We start from the raw sequence: 20,696 nt of genomic DNA on the forward strand, positions 1-20,696 counted from the left end.
GATGGGTGGAAAACATGAAGCTGTGAGGCTGTTGATAAAGAAGACTGGACGAGAGTTGAGGGTGGTCCAGCCAAGGATCTAGGTGATGGGGATGAAGGGAGAAGGGAGGGACTAGGAAATATGAGATGCGGAGTCAGCAGGGTCCAGTCATTGAATGGGTGCAGTGGTACAGGGAGAGGGACACATCCAGGAGCCAGAGCAGGTTTCTGGCTAAGATGGAAGGTAGATGGCCACACTCTTCACTGAGAGAGAGAATTAGGGAGGAGTAGGGTTGGCACAGGGGAAGATGATGTGTCCTATTTTGGAGAACCACACTGCACTCCCTGTCACTCCGTACCCTGTACTTCTGGTCTCCTTATCTTTGCTCACACTGCCTCCTCCATTCACACGCTCTTCACGCCACCATCTCCACTTGTTGACATCCTATCCGTCCTTTGATCTATTTCAAACACCACTCCCACCTCGAGGCCACATCTGAGTCTTTCAGTTGACTGTGACCTCTGCTGCCAGGAGCGCTAAGTTTGGACCTCTCATCCCTGGCTTCTACCTGTAAGTTCAAATCCCAGCTTCACTGCATTCTTACTAGCTGTGTGACCTGCCTGGGCAATTTATTAAGCTCTCTGAGCCCAAGTTTCCTCAGCAACAGGCATACTGTGTGGATTGAATGAGTTACTGCATGGAAAACACTTAATATGGCATCTAGCAAATAGTAAATGTTCAATAAAAGTGTGCTACCATCATCAATGTTATTGTTCTGTAGGCCAGGTGTGGTGGCTCACGCCTATAATCCCAGAACTTTGGGAGGCCAAGGCAGGCAGATCATTTGAGGTCAAGAGTTTGAGACTAGCCTGACCAACATGGTGAAATTCCATCTGTACTAAAAATAGAAAAAATAAAAAATAAAAAAATAAGCCGGGCATGGTGGCACATGCCTGTAGTCCCAGCTACTCAGGAGGCTGAGGCAGAAGAATCACTTGAACTCGGGAGGCAGAGGTTGCAGTTCACTCCATTGCACTCCAGCCTGGACAACAGAGTGAGACTCCATCTCAAAAAAAAAAAAAAAAAAGAAAGAAAAAGAAAAGAAAAGACTCAGCTCACCTCTCCTCCTAGACCACAGGCATTTGGAGACAGGGCCTCTTCTTCTATATACTCGTTCTCCACATATTAGCTAGCTAGCATAGTAGACTCTTGACAAATATTTGCAAAATGAACAAAAATAACCTGTTCTCTGCCATGGAAGGAAAACCAGTAGACATTGGGTTGACTTGAAAGCCACAGAATCAAATTGAAATTCAAAGTGTAGGTGTTTTAATATTAAGCCAACTCAGTTTGATGCTTAGAAGACCTTTCTGTTTCTCTGACACAGTAAGCTCAAAAAGTGCAGGGAGAAGAACAGTCATGCCCCCCCATTTTAAAAATTGTATTTTGAAATCATTTTTACAGCAAAGATCTTGTCTATGTTATTTACTGTTTGCCTTTGATGATGACGAGGAGGAGGAGTAGGAAGAGGATAAAGAATAATGATGCTGATGATAAATGGGTAACATTTACTAAGTGCCCAGTATGTGCCAGGTACTGTTCTGAGCACTTTTCATGGACTAACTCGTTTGATCCTCACAGCACCCTATGAACACAGGCTGATGCTATTATTGCTCCAGTTGGACAGATGAAGAAATTGAACTGGAGAGAGCCTACGTATTACTCAACCAAGGTCACAAGGTTAGTAAGGGGTGGTGTTAGGATTCAAACCTGGAGTATGGCTCCAGAACCTATGCTCAAATGTGCTCTCCTAAGGCTGAGCACAGTGTTTGGCAGAGAGGAGGTCCTCACTGAATGAATAGGAGAAAGCTTTGATCTGGAGCCAGGAGACCACACCTTCTACTCCTGATTCTGCCACTGCCTCCCTACACAGCCCTAAACAAATCTATGTTTCTTTCCACATAAAATGAGGGACCTGGATATTGATATTAATAGCAATAGCAAGAGATAGTATTTGCGATTCTGATCCCTTCTGAGGTTTTAAATAATTTAATCCCCACAATGATATAAGGAAATCGAGGCAGAGAGAGATTAAGTCACCTACCCAAAACCTAGAAAATGAGAGAGGCAGGATTCAAGGCCCTTCATTATATTCCTAAACTATGCTCTCTAGCCCAGGTGGCTGCAAGGAGATGCCCTAGGGGCCAAAAGGAACGGTATGGAACAGACAGATGTTGGGCTCCACCTGTCCATTTCCATCAGAGCAGCTCTACGTGTCTCTCTTTTGTAGAATGAGTTCCTATTTGACATTTCCCTTGAAGAAAGCGTCTCTGCTAAACACAAAAGGTTGGAAACCACTGGCCCAAATAATTCTGAAATTTAATGAGACTCCCAAGTATAAGCCTGGACTTTTCTGGTAATCTTAGCTCATTATGACCACATAAGATGGGACCAAGATTGCATGTAAGAACAGCTCCAGCGGCAGAAAAGGTCAGATGACAGTTCTAAAGACACTGCTCCCACCTACCTGCTCCACTCGGATCTCAATCTCTCCATTCACCTTCTTCCCATGGAAATACTTCGACCTGTAAAGGGGAAGAAATCAGCTGAGTAAGGATGCAGGCTGTTTTACTCTTTTCTCCCTTCTCCCAAAGGCCTTACCCCAGAGGTGCATATTGAGACACATCCTCGGCCATCCTACTGTCTCCTCCCACCTTCACTGCTGATTTTCTCAGTCTTTTTTTTTTTCTTTTGAGACGGAGTTTCACTCTTGTTGAACTCTAGGCTAAGAGTTCACTCTAGGCTAAGAGAGTTCACTCTTGTTGAACTCTCATTGCACTCTAGGCTAGAGTGCAATGGCCTAGTCTCGGCTCACTGCAACCTCTGCCTCCCAGGTTCAAGCGATTCTCCTGCCTCAGCCTCCCGAGTAGCTGGAATTACAGGCGCCCGCCATCACATCCGGCTAGTTTTTGCATTTTTAGTAGAGAGGTTTCACCACGTCGGTCAGGCTGGTATCGAACTCCTGACCTCAGGCAATCCACCCACCTCGGCCTCCCAAAGTGCTGGGATCACAGGCGTGAGCCACCGTGCCTGGCCGATTTTCTCATTCTTTATAGGTGGTGTGTGGTAGAGGGGAGATGGTGGATAAGAAGATTGGAGGCTCAAGTTCTAGTTCTGTCATGTCACTTAACCTCCCTGCATCTCAGTTTTAGCATCTGCAAAATAATGATATCAATAATTTTGCTACAGGCTGGGCGCTGTGGCTCACGCCTGTAATCCCAGCACTTTGGGAGGCCAAGGCAGGTGGACTGCCTGAGGTCAGGAGTTCGAGACCAGCCTGACCAACATGGAGAAACCCCATCTCTACTAAAAATACAAAATTAGCCAGGCATGGTGGCGCATGCCTGTAATCCCAGCTACCTGGGAGGCTGAGGCAGGAGAATCGCTTGAATCCGGGAGGCAGAAGTTGCGGTGAGCTGAGATCACATCACTGCACTCCAGCTGGGCAACAAGACCGAAACTCAGTCTCAAACAATAATAATAACAATAATTGTGCTACATATTTCTGAGGGTTACTTTGAAGATTAAATAAGAAAAAGGATCCCACATGAAATGGTTTGAAATGATGGCTATGCTAACTATCCTAATCTAATCATTATACATTACATGTATCACAACACCAATAGGTACCCCATAAATATGTAAATTATTATGTATCGATTTTAAAAGAATTAAAGGATGTTTATAGTGTTTTATCCATATTTCTCTTAAATTCATGATTTTCATCGTGTTATCTTCACACATATGTTAATCCCGTCTCCCCTACCCTTTGAAGGCAAAACCACACATGGTTTATCTTGGTATCCTCCAACCCTCCAATTTACTCTTCAGAAATATGTTGAATGTATAAAAGAATGATGATTGCTAGAAAGTGTGTAATTTAAAGACTTTAGAAAATACAGTTTTGTTTGATCCAGTTTCATTCTCAAGTATATATGTTTGTGTTCTTTTAACATTAAAAATGTTATGGCATTTTAACTCTTAACAAAAATCAATGTTTTAGTGACGCCCATTATCCAAATCTTCTAACTATCCAAAAAAGAGAATCCTACATAAATAAATAATGCAGTATTGTTTTATTGAGTTATACCTATATGCCCCATATACTCCACCAAAGACTTATTATTGATCTATCCAGTCTCACCCATTTCTCTATTTTTCTATTTGTCTAATAAAGCAGTCCTCATTTGTTCCTTTGTCTATCTGCCATCTGTCCTTCCTTCCTTCCTTCCCTCCACAGACTTCCTTCTACATCCCTGCCTCTGTCTTCCCTATCATCAGTACATGACATCCCTATCTACCCATTGCTTAGACATCATCCCTATACTCACTGATTCTACATTTTAATTATTTCTCAAATTCATTTACCTGGTGATTTTTCTCCATAAGCACCCTAATCCTGACCTATGATTCATCTCTATACTGAGAGTCTCTTCATATTGTTTTCATACTATTTATTACAACAATAATTAATTATAATTAGTAACTGTGTTTAATGTCTGTGTACCACTAAACTATACCACAGCTCCTTGAGGTCAGAAATAACCTATTGTATTCATCATTTCCTTTCTAACACCTACCAGAGTGCTTAACACATAGTAGGAAATTGATTAATATTTGTTGAATGAATACATGAGTGAATGGACTGATGAAAAAACACTTGTTGAGTATCAACTCTTGTGCTAGAAACTCTGCTACAGAGTTTAACCTATAGTCTTTCTCATTAACACTCACAACCACCCCCACAAAGTAGATATCATTATTTCCAACTTACAGATGAAGAAACTGAAACCCAGAGAGACTAAGTATTTTGCCTAAGGGATTTGAACCCAGGACTTCTAATTCCATATCTGTGCTTTTACTCAACTCTGAAAAATAGCAGTGAAAATTGGGGTCTTTATGGGTTTGGATATCGTCTCACAAAAAGTAACAAAAGTTTCCATTCTCTCTTTTTGATTATTGGTATGATGACACTAATAGTTCTTGGTGACTTGCTGTGAACTGAGCATTGTGTTAAGCATTTCCATAAACCTTCTCTGGGATGGAGACAGCTCTTTGCTTCCTAATACTCATTCTCCCCTTTTCCCACAGTAAGAGAGTTGACAGATTGGTACATAAAAATGTATACCCCAACTCTCCTATCAGCTGGATGCAGCCACATGATTGATTTCTAATGGATAATTTTTTAAGCATTAAACAACCTTCTTAGTCTCCTATTCTTTTCCTTGGAAGATGGATGTCCTCACCCATTTTTTTCAGCCTTCCATTTGTGAAAGAATCCTTTCTACAAATTCACTAACTGCTTCAGCCTGTCTGCTTCCAAAGTCTCTCTACCTACTCTTAGCTGATGCTGGTGGAGTTAATCTCTTCCCAAAACTGACTGACAACTCTGATATTAGCACCACTTTTTCTTACATCCTGATGGGCTTAGATGTCAACTAGGCGGTAGTTTAGCAGGAAAGGAACTATTAGTATGACTCGAAAGCAAGATTTTGATTTTTTTTTTTCTCTCAGCAATGGTCTTCAAATAAATACCTGTGTGGAGAGCCTCATGCAAAGAGAATCTTTTCATACAGTTTGTGAATTTTATCATGAATCCTTAAAGGTAGTATCGGCAAATTCCAGACACCAGGACAGGCCCATGTCTAGTATTTGCAGCGCCTGGGGCAAAGCGACAAATGGAAACCTATGTGTCATATGTCTAATATTTAAAATTGACAAAATCAAGCCAGCAAACATTTAAATAAAAGACATCTGTCCACTGGGCATGGTGGCTCATGCCTGTAATCCCAGCACTTTGGGAGGCCGAGGCAGGCGGATCACGAGGTCAGGAGTTCGAGTCCAGACTGGCCAACATAGTGAAACCCCATCTCTACTAAAAATACAAATAATTAGCCAGGAGTGGTGGCGGGTGCCTGTAACTCCAGCTGAGGCAGGAGAGGCTGAGGCAGGAGAATCGCTTGAACCTGGGAGGCAGAAGTTGCAGTGAGCCAAGATTGCGCCATTGTACTCCAACCTGGGCGACAAGAATGAAACTCCATCTCAAAAAAAAAAAAAAGAAAAAGAAAAGAAAAAAGAAAAAAAGACGTCTGTCTCCATTCCTTGGCAGACACAACTTCATAATGACCTTAAAGACTCAGAATGTAAACTTCTCAGAATTCTTTGCACTCTACCCAGAACATGGCAGCATAAGGATTGCCAGCTCTTGGTTCTCAGACTTCACCCAAGATCTTCCTTAATTCTCCACCCACTCTCCTCCGTCCTGCACCACTGAGGCTCCTGGTGCGGGTATGTGGATTGCCCAGACCACATGGCCAAGCTTCATCTACTCCCTTCCCCTCCCCAAATGGTTGTCCTTTGGCCACCCCTTGGAAGACGGACCAAGGAATTGGCCTACATAGGCCCTGAAGTTGGGTTAAGGTCCCTTCGAGGAGGGAATTCTAGAGTTTGGGCACCCAGGGCTTGGCCTAAGAGTGCAATTTGCAGGGTCTTGGTGGGAACATCCCCTCAGTCCTAACTCCTCTGCCTGTCAAGAGAGGTGTGGTTAATAAGGACCAGAGCAGGATCCAAGGTAGGCATCCTTCGTGGATTTAAAAGTCATTTGCTTTTAAATCCAAGCTCCAAATTTAAAAGAAGTACTGGGTGGGCCTGGGACCGGGAATGGTAACCTATGTTTACAATCACCAGCATACTGGAAAAAAAACATGGATTTGCAATCACACAGGCTTGGGCAAAATCTTAGCTCTACTACTCACTGACCATGTGTTCTAAGACAAGACAGTTAGCCCTCTGGGTCTCAGTTTCCTCATTTGTCAAGTGGTGATAGTAACTACCAGGGAAGGGTGTGGTGAGAAAGTCACATAATCCTCTATGCAACAAGGCAGTAAAGTGCAATGGCTTCAGGGCAGACAGCCTGGACAGGACCCCAACTCCTCCACTCACTTGTGCAAGCTTGGGTAAGCCAACCTCTGAATGCCTTAGTTTCCACACCTGGGAAATGAGGATAATAGTAGTAGCCACCTCACAGGGTTGTTATGAGGATTAAACGAAACAAGTCATACAAAGCACTGAGAATAGTTCCTGGCACACAGTAAGCTCCAAAGTATGTAGCCCACGGCCTGAAACAGAATCCACAAGAGCAAAGGGCTATCGAGTGTTTACCCTGTGCCTAGTGGGTGCTGCGTGCTGGGGACCCACACATAAACAAAACAGTCTTACCCTCTTGGGGGTTACAAAGCAGAATTATGACTCACTTTGATCTGTCTCATAGGTGCAAGGAGTGATGGGTGGTGATGGGGACAAAGAGGTGGCCTTGGCCTATAAGGACAGCCAGACCCTTCACATCCTTCCTCCTATTTGACCCTCATGCCAACCCTGAGGGGTGGTAGGGCAGGGATTGCTCCCAATATGTTCCAGATGGAGAAGTCTCTGCTCAAAGTCACACAAGTGATCTGGGTACCCAAACTCTAAAGGGAAGAATTTCCAGCCTTTCCTGGAGACACTAAGTGGTCTTTCAGACTTTTTGGATCCAGTCAAGAGCCCTGGCGTCCTTCACGATCTGGACCCTGCTGACTGGAGGTCTGCTTCCCCTCTGGTTTGCTGTCTATTTCATGGTTGCATCCAAATTCCTGTGCTTCTCTAAATACTCCCTGTGCTGTCATGCCTCTGAGCCTCTGCACAGGCCATCCCCTCTGCTTGGCGCTTCCTTGACTGTCTCTTTCTCATGTTCCAAGATCCTATGAGTGATATCCACTCTGTTGAGTTTTCCTTGACAGCACCCCCTTCCCTGGCTGGGCCGAGTGTCCTCCCTTGGTTCCTACAGCACACTGCGCTTACAACCATTCCAGCCCTTACCACTCCACGCTGTCATTACACGTCACTTAGCTGCCCTCTGCCCCCAAATATCTAGTCTGTGAGCTCCTGGAAACCAGAAACTGAGTCTCCATGCTCACTGTGTCTCCAATATCCATCACGATGAGCTAGGGCACAGGACAACAGGCTTAACAAATGTTTGCTGACCGGGTAAGGAGATACTGTCTGTAGGCCGGCTTTTCCTGGAGACACTTGACTGCCATCTACTGGCACACCATTGTAATACATTTACAGATTACAGCCACTGCGATGTGGGGGTGTGTACGAGGCCAACCTGCACAACTGGCATTCCTCGACTTGATTCTAACCTGGAACCTGAAGCACTTTGCACTACACCAATACCACCCAAGCAGCTGTGGTCTTGATGAGACCTCACCTTCCCAGGAGAAACATTTGTTTTGCCCATCTCTGGAATGTTTACTGCAGGGCCTGGCAGACGGACTGGGGCTGAAGCTGAGGGTCAGGGAGTCCATCCCCCTGCCTGGCTGCAAGTCAGAAGTCTGTCTCCTGATGGGCCACACAGACTGCTGCCTCCTTGCCGGGGGCTCATTCAGGCTTGAGCCGCCTCTGAACAGTTCTGTCTGGCAGAGGGAAGGGTAGGGATGGTCTGGAATTCTAGATGCCTTTGGGGGCTGGGGTTGCTGACTCTGTAATTGACTGGCTGTTTGACCTCAGGCAAAATGGATGGACCCGCTGTGCCTAAGGGCTCTGTCTCTCACGGCTGCCTTCTCCTCACGCCCTAATATGTTCAATCTCATAACGAGCTCCCTGAATACCTCAGCCAATCAATCAAGTCCTTGGCCTGGGGAAGAAGGTGGGTGGGGGGAGCTCTGGATTCCACGAAGGTTCTGTCTCTGTGGGTGGTCTCATATTTTCCTGCCACATCTGAGGCCCCAGGAAGAAGAATATTATAAAACTAGTGCTGCCTGGGGTGGGAAATCCCTAGTTGGGGGAGGTGGGACGTGTGTATGAGAGAGATTGATGAGGAATGGGTACGGGGCTCTTTTGTGGCTGCCAGCAGGGGCAGAAGAAGGGGAATTCATACAAACAGGATCTGTGTTCAAACAGGAATTTTTCCCAATAAATTGATCCTGTATGTAGAGTTAATGCAGCCAGGGCTTGGTGATGTCCTTCCAAGGAAGGAGAGGTCAGGAATGTCCTGTCCCAGGGACAGCTGTCTCTCTGCAGGCCACCCCTACTGGGGGTGGGGTGGAAATAGAGAAAGAGATTTTCATGTTTCTGATGCAACATGTCAGTTGCTGATTTGTGGCCCAGGCAGAAGCAGGGAAGACAACCAATGGGCTGTGCAGAAAATGAAGGCAAAACACTCAGAGACTTAGCCACTTAGCAAGAGAGTCATGTGGCAGGCTGGATGGGCAGAGGTGTGGCAGAAGAAAGACCTTGGAACGCAAAGGGACCCAAGATCTGATTCTAGCTCCATTATTTTCTCCTGAGAACAGCTCACCCTCCTGGCACTTTCCCATTGCCAGATGGAGGAACCCCGCCTTCAACCCCAAACGATGGTGCAGCCTCTCAGTCCTCCATGCAATTAGCAAGGTCCAAAGAACTAGGAAGGGAAGGAATGCTCTAAGAGTGATGACACTCCCTATACCTGTATGGGGATCTGCGGAGGCAAAAAAAACTGAGACATAACAGGGCCCTGAGCCACAGGATGTGACAAATGATCCCCACCTTTTGCCTCTGAGAACAACAGAGAAGGAGATTTTTGTGGGCAGGATCTGATCACAATTCATATCACTTATTCACTCCCTCATTCAATCACTATTTATTTAGCCTTATGTGGACTAGGCACCACACCAGGCATAGGAGTAGATATAGCAGATACAGCGGCAGATGTAGTCCTTGTTCTTGGAGAGCTTACATGCTTATTGAAAAGACAAAAAAATAAATAAATAAACAGACAAAAAGAATGAGTACTATGAATAAAATGCACGACCAATGGAATTGAGGAGAAGATGTGGGGTGCAGGGGAGATTGGACTTCAGTTGGTAGAAAAGGCTTCTTTGAAAGACACTGAGGCTGGGAACAGTGGCTCATGCCTGTAATCCCAACACTTTGGGAGGCCGAGGCGGGCGGATCACGAGGTCAAGAGATCGAGACCATCCTGGCCAACATGGTGAAATCCCATCTCTACTAAAAATACAAAAATTAGCCAGGCTTGGTGGTGCATGCCTGTAATCCCAGCTACTTGGGAGGCTGAGGCAGAAGAATTGCTTGAAACTGGGTAGTGGATGTTGCAGTGAGCCAAGATCTCCCCACTGCACTCCAGTCTGGCAACAGAGCAAAACTGTCTCAAAATAATAATAATAATAATAATAATAATAATAATAATAAATAGATAAAAAGAAGAGTACTATGAATAAAATGCACAACCAATGCGATCGAGGATAAGATGCGGGGTGCAGGGGAAATTGGACTTCAGTTGGTAGAAAAGGCTTCTTTCAAAGACACTGAACATACACAGATAGACCACCTACTATGTACCAGAGTCCTGTGCAGGCTTTGAGGAAACAAGCGCAAAGACAACATAGCTAGCTCTTGGTCTCAGGGGGCTTACTACCTAACGGGAGGGACAGACACAAAAATAGAAAATGACCACACAGAGCATTCACACAAATATTCTCCTCAGCCCACAGAAAAAGCAGCCAACTCAGTCTGAAGGTCAGGGGTCACCTTCCTGAGGTCACCGTCCGTCCATCTATCCAATGTTTGGTACCAGTCTTTGCCAGGGCTGCAAAGATGAGTGCAGCAGGATCTGGATGTGTGTGTCTGCCGAAAGGACACGGGCAAGCGCAAAGGAAGTAGGTACGCCCTGGGGGCACCCAGGAGAGAGATGAATGTTCCTGGGTGTGTCCTTTAATGTACAACAGGCACAGAGCAGAAGACCTGGGTTTGAGTGGGCAGCTCTGGCACCTGCCGCCTGATTTTGGACCAGCGTCTGCTTCCTCTTCCGTAGATGGGGATAAGAAGCTCTACTCACAGGGTTGTCAACAGGATTATATGAAGACACAGATTTAAGGGCCTCTGTAACCTGCCAAGAATGTGCTAGCAAGTGAGCTGCTCCCCGGTGGGCTGCAGGGGTAGAACTTGATCTCCCCAGGTAAGGAAGTGCGTGAGCACCACTAGCCTTGGAGACAAGCCCAGGTCCCTTTCAGCTATTTATTTCCAGTGCTGCCTCAGGCCAGTGTCAACCTTCCTGAACCTTGGTTTCCTTAACTGTAAAAATAAGGACATTACTACATCTGCTGTAAGGACCCCATGAATGATACCCCTGACACATGGCAGGTGTTTAACTAATGTTCATCCCTTTCCCTCTTGTGCATCAACATGATGGGTGGAGGGTAGAGGTCAGCTGGGTATGTCCCTGAGAACATGACAGGTCATTTTCTCGCTCCAAGAGGAGGTAGATGGCAGCATCTGCCTTGCTCTAAATGAAACCCTGCTTGGTGTCGAGCATGATGGAGACCTTCCCTGTCTAATCCCTGGGAGCTCCCTTCCTCTCCAGCATAGGCCTTTAGGGTAAATAAAGTCATCAGGGCCAGGCACGGTGGCTTACGCCTGTAATCCCAGCACTTTGGGAGGCCGAGGCAGGTGGATCACCTGAGGTCAGGAGTTCAAGACCAGCCTGGCCAACATGGTGAAACCCTGTGTCTACTAAAAATACAAAAATTAGCCGGGCATGGTGGCATGCGCCTATAATCCCAGCTACTTGGGAGGCTGAGGCAGGAAAAACACATGAACCCAGGAGGCGGAGGTTGCAGTGAGCCAAGATCAAGCCATTGCACTCCAGCCTGGATGACAAAGTGAGACTCCATCTTCAAAAAAAAAATAAAAAAGTCATCAAACACCCACTCCCTGTGACTGCAGAGGACAGGCTAGAATGTCATCTCCCAGTCTCTACCTCTCTCCTCTCTAAAGACACAGCACTATGTCACCCTCATTCCTACAGATGTCTGCAAGTTCACACTCTTCATACCACAGAAAGGGTTAACGTCTGGAAGGCTACATCATGCCTTCATCAAACACTTATTGAGCATCTACTAAGGGCCCAACTGGGGAAATCCCCACAGGAAAGGTAATATACTAAAAAGTAATTCATACCAAGGTGCAAGTGACTAACATCTGATCATTCCAGAAAAGGGTTTTTGATGGCATAAGGAGGATAAGGGGATCACGGGGATATTGTGTGTCTTGTTTGGCAAGGGAATGTGGAGCCTGTCAAGGTGAAAAGTGCAGAGCACCAAAAGAGAGGCTAAGAGCATTTATTATCCATTCATCCACCCAACTACCCATCCATGAATCCATCCATGAATCCATCCATGAATCCATCCATCCATCCATCCACCCATCCATCCACATATTCATCCATCCATGCATCCATCCACCCATCCATCCATCCATCCATCCATCCATTCCATCCATCCATCCATCCATCCATCCATCCATCCATCCGCCCACCTACCCACCCATCTACCCATCCATCCACACATTCGCCCATCCATCCACATATCCATCCATCTAGGACATACTATATTCTCAGCACTGTGCTAGATAGGCCCTTGAAATTGCACTGAACAAAACAGCCCCCTTGCCATCCTGGTTTTTACTGTCTAGCCAGGAGATAGTCCCAGAAGAGGAACTAGACCAAATAGTTACTCTGACTCCTGTCTTCTTTATCAGAAGTTGCCAACTAGTAGACCTCATAGAATCCACAGTCTTGTTTTGTTGCATTTAAATTGTATACTTTTAAAATAGAACATTCGCTGGCAAGGTGACTCACTCCTGTAATCCCAGTACTTTGGGAGGCTGAGGTGGGCGGATCACTTGAGGTGGGGAGTTCAAAACCAGCCTGACCAACATAGCGAAACCCCATCTCTACTAAAAATACAAAAAAAATTGGCCGGGTGCAGTGGCTCACACCTGTAATCCCAGCACTTTGGGGGACCAAGGCGGGCAGATCACAAGGTCAAGAGATCAAGTCCATCCTGGCCAACATAGTGAAACCTTGTCTCTACTAAAAAAACACAAAAAATATTAGCTGGACGTGGTGCCTGTAGTCCCAGCTACTAAGGAGGCTGAGGCAGGAGAATTGCTTGAACCAAGGAGGCGGAGGTTGCAGTGAGCTGAGATAGTGCCACTGCACTCCAGCTTAGGTGACAGAGTGAGGCTCTGTCTCAAAAAAAAAAAAAAAAAAAAAATTAGCCAGGCATGGTGGTGCACACTACCAGGGAAGCTGAGGCAGGAGAACAGCTTGAACTCGGGAGGCGGAGGTTGCAGTGAGCCAAGCTTGCACCACTGCACTCCAGCCTGGGTAACAGAGTGAGACTCCATCTCAAAAAAAATAAAAATAAAAATAAAATAATAATAATAATAATAATAATAATAATAGAACATTCATATAAAAATTCAGATTTCTGACTTTTCTTGAAAATCAATAACTCGACAACACCAGGCCCTTATTCCCACATGGTAAAAACTGGCTGCAGGGCCTGCAGCTGCTGCCTCAGAGGAGGCATCGGTTCTCACGCCCAACACAGTTCCCGGTGCTCCCTGTCATCTCTCTGCAGCCGAAGCCAAGTGGCAGATATCATCTATCACAGAGCCTATGCTGCTGTTTTCCTTATAGCAGGGAAATATTTCTCTATGCCTGTGCTTTTTCCTACCACCTGCCCCTTCACTCACTGACTGATTTGTCCCCTCTGAGCAGCTGCACAGACAACCCCTAATTTCCCTAAGCCTATTCTGAAGATGGCAATTAGCTCAGTGCAAATCTTCAGGAAACCCGCACTCCTGTCCCTTCTGCAAACCCAGGGCAGGAAGTCAAGAAAATGGAAATGAAGCACCATCCCTTCTCCTGCCACCACAGATGGCCTCTCTCCTGTCGAAGACGCACGTCCCAGGCAGGCCTCCACAGGCCCCAGGGCTTCCTAGACGTTCTGTAATGAGGCTGGCATCTGCCCAGAGCCCTGCCTCCCCCAGGGCAAGGCTGTAACTCAGGCAGAAATCTACTCCACCCCAGGAGTAGCTATTGCTCAAGAAGACCCGTGCATCCGAAGGACTCTTTGGAAAAAAGGTCACTTGGAGGGCCTGGGCCAGAAAACCAGGTTGTGGAGGATAAAACACGACTCACAAGTGAAACGCTGAAACTCCTCAGAGTTTGCCCAAGGCAAGGGCATGAGAAATGATAGAGAAGACATCAGAGAGGAAACAAAAGGCTTCAGGGCCGAGCCTCCTTTTTAAAGGCTTGCAGCCTGACCCTTTCATGGTCTAAGCCCCATTATTTTTCCCAAATGGGTAGCCCAGCTGTGTCTAAACACCTGCACGTGAGGGGAGCTCATTCCCTTACCAGGCAGCCCACTCAGTCTCTGGATGACTTTGCCAATTAGATGAATTTTCTGTATATTGAGCAGAAATATGTCTCCCTCTTTGTTTTCCCCCATTGGTTCCAGTTCTACCAGGTGGGAGCCTCATGAAACAAGTCCTCTAGCTTGGGGGGTTTCTAAACTTGGCTTTACATCACTTAAAAAATTCATCTCGGCCAGGCGTGGTGGCTCACGCCTGTAATCCCAGCACTTTGGGAAGCCAAGGTGGTTGGATCACCTGAGGTCAGGAGTTCAAGACCAGCCTGACCAATAGGAACCCCATCTCTACTAAAAATACAAAAATTAGCTAGGCGTGGTGATGTGTGCCTGTAGTCCCAGCTACTGGGGAGGCTGAGACAGGAGAATTGTTTGAACCTGGGAGGCGGACGTTGCAGTGAGGCGACATCACTCTATTGCACTCCAGCCTGGGTGACAGAGTGAGACTCCATCTCAAAAAATAAAAATAAAAATAAAAATAAAAATAAATAAAAAAATTCATCTCCTGAGCTCCAGTCTAGATATTCTGATTCCATCATTGCAGGGGGACGTCTCAGTGTGGCCTGTCCGGTATCCATTCTGCTTTCTTCTGGTAACAGCAGCTCTATTTGCATTCGCATTGATGGAAGCAAGCCTTCTTTTTGTGCAGTCCTGGTGGGACTGTCCCAAAGTGGCCGCAGAGCAAGGAGTGGAACAAGCCGGGCTTGTTCTTCCCCAGGAATTTGATTTTTGAACAGAGAGAAACAAGGATGAAAGCAGGCAGGAGCTGATTTATCCGGAGACTGTTCCTGCCACCTAGATCTGTAGAGGGGCCCGGGGATCCAGGGACCCAATGGCCCCATCTTGCTGACACTCAAGCTGATGTATCCTGAGACTGTTCCTGCCACCTAGATCTGTGGAGGGGCCCAGGGATCCAGGGACCCAACAGCCCCATCTTTCTGACACTCAGGTCTCCCTATTTTCCTTTGCTTCTGCAAGCTTCCCCATGCATTTTCAATAAATCTGTTTTGTTTGTTTGTTTTGTTTTGTTTTGTTTTGAGACGGAGTCTTGCTCTGTCGCCCAGGCTGGATTGCAGTGGCGCGATCTCGGCTCACTGCAAACTCCACCTCCTGGGTTCAAGTGATTCTTTTCCCGAGTAGCTGGGACTACAGCGTCCCGCCACCACGCCCTGCTAATTTTTGTATTTTTAGTAGAGATGGGGTTTCACCATATTGGCCAGGGTGGTCTCGAACTCCTGACTTTGTGATTCACCCGCCTTGGCCTCCCAAAGTGTTGGGATTACAGGCGTGAGCCACCATGCCCGGCCCAAAGTCTATTTCTTTTTCATGCAAAGAACTATATCCAACACAGAGGGTGTAGATGGCGCCTGGGAATCTGAATGTCATTGTGATGGGAAGTCTTTTGGGGGCCATGCTCCTAGTCCAACCTCACTGTTCCACACAGGAGAAACAGAGGCCAGAGAAGAAGGTGATCCCTGAGCACCAGCCTCAAGACCCCACAGCATCTGCAGAGTTCTTTAGAAAGGCAGCCAAGAAGAGAGAAATTTAGGAAGAAATAACACCCATCAGATTTCTCCCCATACTCTCTTCTGCTCAAAGCCATTTCCCCCAGATTTTCTAGCTCCTGTTTCCGAGGGTGAAGCTCTCCCCTAAGACTCCACTAGGGCGGGGGTAACAACTCTTCACTGTTCCCCCCTCCTCCCCGAAAGAGCTGGGTAGGAAGCAGCAGGGGCACCGGGCCGCTGGATTGGACGGCTTGTAGACCTCACGGAGAGGGGTCAGCACTTGAAAAATTCCTCAAGTCAAAGGGCTCGGGGCTTGGGTGCCGCACAAGGCCCTCACTGTGTGCACATTGTCTCCCTGATAAAAGGGGCCGGGCCTGGGAAAACGGAGCCGTCTCCAGGCGACGGGGTAGGCTGCTGAGGAATGCCCAGGACCCCTCCCTCCCCCACACACCAGGGCCAGGACGGCGAGGGGGTAGGGAGGGGCAGGGGGTGCGGCGTGGGTGCCCAGAGGGAGAGGAATGAAGTCCAGAGCCCCTCCAGGTGGTGTTGGGTGGTGTGTTTGAGTCATGGAATGAAGCAAGCAGAAAGTGACAAAACTCCCTTCCTATCTCCACCCCCAGCCCCTCCAGCCATCCCAGAAACCCCTTCATTTCCCCACACAAACAGGCAGGGCCTGCCCTTGTTCAAGGAGAGCCTTAGGGGTAGGGGAAGCTGTGGAGAGAGGCACAAGGATTTTGTTCTTCAGAGCCAAGTGTCTTCAACAGAGAGTTGTGTGTCTCCACTCTAAGCCTCTCAACCAACTTTAGGAGGAGGGGACTGACTTGGAGTCAGCACCTCATCCTCACAGCGGAGAGACTGCCAGCCCGCCAGGATCTCGACATCCTCCTCTAGGGCTTCTGGAAGACAGCCCTCCAGGACATCCAGCTGAGCTGAGAGGCAGGCCAAGTGGCTTCCTTCCCCCTGGCTTCCACAACGATTATATTCACCAGCAATTAGTAATTGCAATTAATTGTTAATAACAGTTACCATTTCAGGGCCTCTCAGGACAGCCTAAGCCGTGTACCAGCTCCACCCATGTCATTATCTCTAATCTTTCCAGTTACCCTTCCAGGAAGATATTCCATGACCCTGCCTTCCTGCTGAGGAATGTGAGGTTCGGAGGTTGGATTTGCCCAAGGTCACATAACTGAGAAGGAAAACAGGGACCAGAGCCCACAGTACCCAGGCCGTCTGGCTCTGGACTGTCCCCTCAGCTTTGCTCCCTCCCTCCCTGCTGGTGGCGGACAGTCCTCCTCACAGGCAAGGAAAGCTGCTCTCTGAGAATGGGGTCAATAGGGGGATCTGGTTTGGCTCTTCCCAGCCAGAAAACAAGGAAGCTCTAAGGCCAACCTCTCACTGGCCCCATGGTAGCAGAGCCAGCAGCGTCTCTTGTTGCTGCCCTCCATAAGCAGAGAGGCCAGATAAAATCCAGGACATCCAAATTTTCCATCCAATCCAAATTTCCAAAGAACAATACATCATTTTGTAATATAAGTCTCTCCCAAATATGGCATGGGATATACTTAGACTCATTCATTGTCTATCTAAGTATTAACTGGGTGTCTTGTATTTTTATTTGCTAAATCTGACAACCCTACCCCAAGCCACTGCTGGTTGTGCCAGCTCTGAATTCACCCCCCATCCTTCCTCCAGGTGGCACAGGTGGACGCAGCATGTCCTGATCACCACAGGGCTGATCAAGCCCAATGCAGTCCTTACAAGGACAGGCCAAGATGCCCTGCAGTCCTCATGCCTTTGGTCAAAGCAGCCTGAAGCTGCTTTTTTTTTTTTTTTTTTTCTGAGATGGAGTCTCCCTCTGCCACCAGGCTGGAGTGTTGTGGCACTATCTCGGCTCACTGCAACCTCCAACTCCCTGGTTCAAGTGATTCTCCTGCCTCAGCCTCCCGAGTAGCTGGGATTACAGGCATGTGCCACCACGCTCAGTTAATTTTGTATTATAACTGATAGAGCTGGGGTTTCACCATGCTGGCCAGGATGGTCTCAATCTCCTGACCTTGTGATCTGCCTCCCAAAGTGCTGAGATTACAGGCGTAAGCCACCGCATCTGGCCTTTTTTTTCCCCCTGAAGAAAACACTGGCCTCTGAGTTACCAGCTGCACCAGAAGGAGGAGGGGAAGCCTTGGAAATAACACGCAAGTATCAGGTACTCTCCCTGAATTCCAGGGCAACTGAATATTTTCTAAGACTCTCTTCCAGGGCATCCTCAATCCTGAACTTACCCTTAATAATGGTAACAGACTTTGGCAAGAGTATCCATTCATTCCTTAAGTCATCCATCTATCCCAGCCTCCTGTCCATCTATCCTAGCCAGGCACTGTGCTAGGCTCTGAGGGTCAGTGGTTGCATAGGAAAGGCATAAACTCTGACCTTGAGTCAGAGTTGGTCCAATATGGATAGGACCAAACAAAGTCACTCATATCTACATTGAAAAACTAAGCACCTACACTGAAAAACAGCTGTGGAGGAGAGGAACTCGGCACTCTCACTGGACACTCATAACATCCCTGTGAAGTTAGTGGTATAGGGAAGGTGGTGGCATTGTGATCCCACTTTACAGACAAAGAAACTGAGGTGCCGAAAGGTACAGTATCTTGGCCAAGACCACAGAGCTAGTGAGTGGCAGAGCTGGGACTTCAAGCCCATGCTACCACCTGTCAGCCTAGAGTTCTCTTGAGTATTATCTTCTTTCCCATTTAACGCTCAGGAATCATGTCTGACATGTATTAGGAAATCACATCTTTAATATCTAAACATACGGGAAAGAACAGAAAAGATCTTGCCTGAGATCTCTTGGTGCTTTAAAAAGAGGAAAATATTCTATGCACATCCAAGGACAATTTCTGTAGAAGGTCCAATTTGCAAACCTGAACTTGTAAGTACGTGTATGGCTAAAGGAATTCCCTTTTCCCTGGGCACCCTTAATGCTCTGGCTGCCCGGAGGGCTCCAGCAGGGCAGGGCCGCCTGGCTCGAGGTGGGGCGTCTTCCTCTGAGGGTGAGGTCACCGGAATCCTGTGCTTGGCTGTGCACTGTAACATGAAGTGCTGCCACCCGTTGCCTCACACTGCTCTCAGACGCTCGGTGTGTGCCGGGGTGTGAGGCCCCAGGGTCCTGCTCCCCAAGGTCAACGCCCTCAGGAGCAGTAGAGGAGGGGCTGAGCTTCAGCTGGGAGAGATCGGGGAGTGGCATAAGAACTGCGGTGCCCAGGCTAGCCCTTTGGATGGGCCTGAGCCAGATCCCAGATGTCACTAGCATTTGCTTTGATTTTGGACTCAGAGCCTCAGTCTTCCTTACGTATACAATGAGAATAGTACTGGTGCCCCATACAGTTATTGGGAGGGCTAAATTAGAGAATCTATGAAAGCCATTGAACCCCTGGTCAGGGGAAGTGCACAGATGCTTGCCAAAAGACGATGATGCAGACACGACCCCATCCTCAAAGATCTCTGTCATTCATGTGCTTGTTCGGTCATTTGACCAACACTCTTCAGCATCTATCTTGTGCCACACACTGAAGCAGTAGCAGTGGTCAGCAGGAGGGTGGCACCATCAGAAATTCCTTTTACAACATGAGCCCAGTTCAAGTCCCAGCCCAGCCCGCCTTCTGTCTCCTTGAGCAGGTGCATGGTTTCTCTACACTCTGCCCCCCTCACCTTTAAATGAGCTGACAGTCAACTCCTGCTCATCGGCAAATGCTTAACAACCAGTTCTCTGGATGGGGGAACAAAAAGCACTGCTTTCTAGCATTTGCCAATCTCCACAGTGTAAATACTCCCACAACAGCCAATGTGATTTTCAGCTGGATTGAGTCAAGGTGAGAGGGAAAAAGAGAATTTTAAGAATGCCACCGGCCGGGCGTGGTGGCTCACGCCTGTAATCCCAGCATGTTGGGAGGCCGAGGCGGGCAGATCACAAGGTCAGGAGATCGAGACCATCCTGGCTAACACGGTGAAACCCCGTCTCTACTAAAAGATACAAAAATTAGCCGAGCATGTTGGTGGGCGCCTGTAGTCCCAGCTACTCGGGAGGCTGAGGCAGGAGAATGGCGTGAACCCGGGAGACGGAGCTTGCAGTGAGCTGAGATTGCACCACTGCACTCCAGCCTGGGTGACAGAGCGAGACTCCATCTCAAAAAAAAAAAAAAAAAAAAAAGAATGCCACCAATGTCATTCCTCAGCTTGACTGTCACACCCTCAACCTTGTCATTGCCAATAATGCACCACCTCCCAAATTCCTCATTCAGTCAACAGGCATTTCCTACGTACCTATTATCTGCCCTGTTCTAGGCATGGGCAAATATAGACACTACGTAGAAGTGGGTGGGCAGGTAGTGGTGGAGGGCACACAGGTGATGATCATACAGCGTAATAACTCTTGGAAAATCTAGAAATGCACAAGGTGCTTACCAATGGGTGTCATTAATCCTTGTTTGGTAGGAAGGTGTAGTCTGATATTCTCTCCACCAGATGGGTGGTAGCTGAGGAGGGTTTCAGAGGGTTTCAAACCAAGAACACCCTTTTCATTTCTTACCCAACAAATAAAAGAAAAAAGAAACCATTGGGAAGGGTGGGCAATAAAAGCGAAGATTAACAATAGATCATTGTGGAAATGGAATGGCAGATTTTCTGAGAAAAAGGCTACCAGCAGAGTAAGAGGACAGGAGAGCCAGGGCTCCAGAGGCCACCCAGGGAGGACCGCAGTGAGCTGGGCAGGAACAGCTTCTATTCACCGCTCCCCCAACAGCCCTCCTCCCCATTCTATCCAGGCTCCAGAGACCCTTGTAGGATAAACTGAGGGCAGGGAGGTACACCAACTCCACCTGTCTTTTTTATTTTTTGGGTC

The 20,696-nt window shown here is 47.4% G+C and overlaps 1 protein-coding gene across 6 annotated transcripts in view; it reads right to left on the reverse strand.

The window, feature by feature from the left end:
- The window catches only part of SYN3 (synapsin III), a 545,178-nt gene that overhangs the window by 464,864 nt on the left and 59,618 nt on the right, over positions 1–20,696 (reverse strand). For all 6 annotated transcript variants that reach the window (XM_009234294.4, XM_054543712.2, XM_054543715.2 and 3 more), the window contains one exon: positions 2,507–2,564. In XM_009234294.4, the coding sequence (XP_009232569.1) occupies positions 2,507–2,564 (58 nt within the window). The remainder of the gene's footprint in view (positions 1–2,506; positions 2,565–20,696) is intronic.

This window comes from Pongo abelii, chromosome 23, assembly GCF_028885655.2.
Source record: "Pongo abelii isolate AG06213 chromosome 23, NHGRI_mPonAbe1-v2.0_pri, whole genome shotgun sequence".
NCBI classification, from domain to species: Eukaryota; Metazoa; Chordata; class Mammalia; order Primates; family Hominidae; genus Pongo; species Pongo abelii.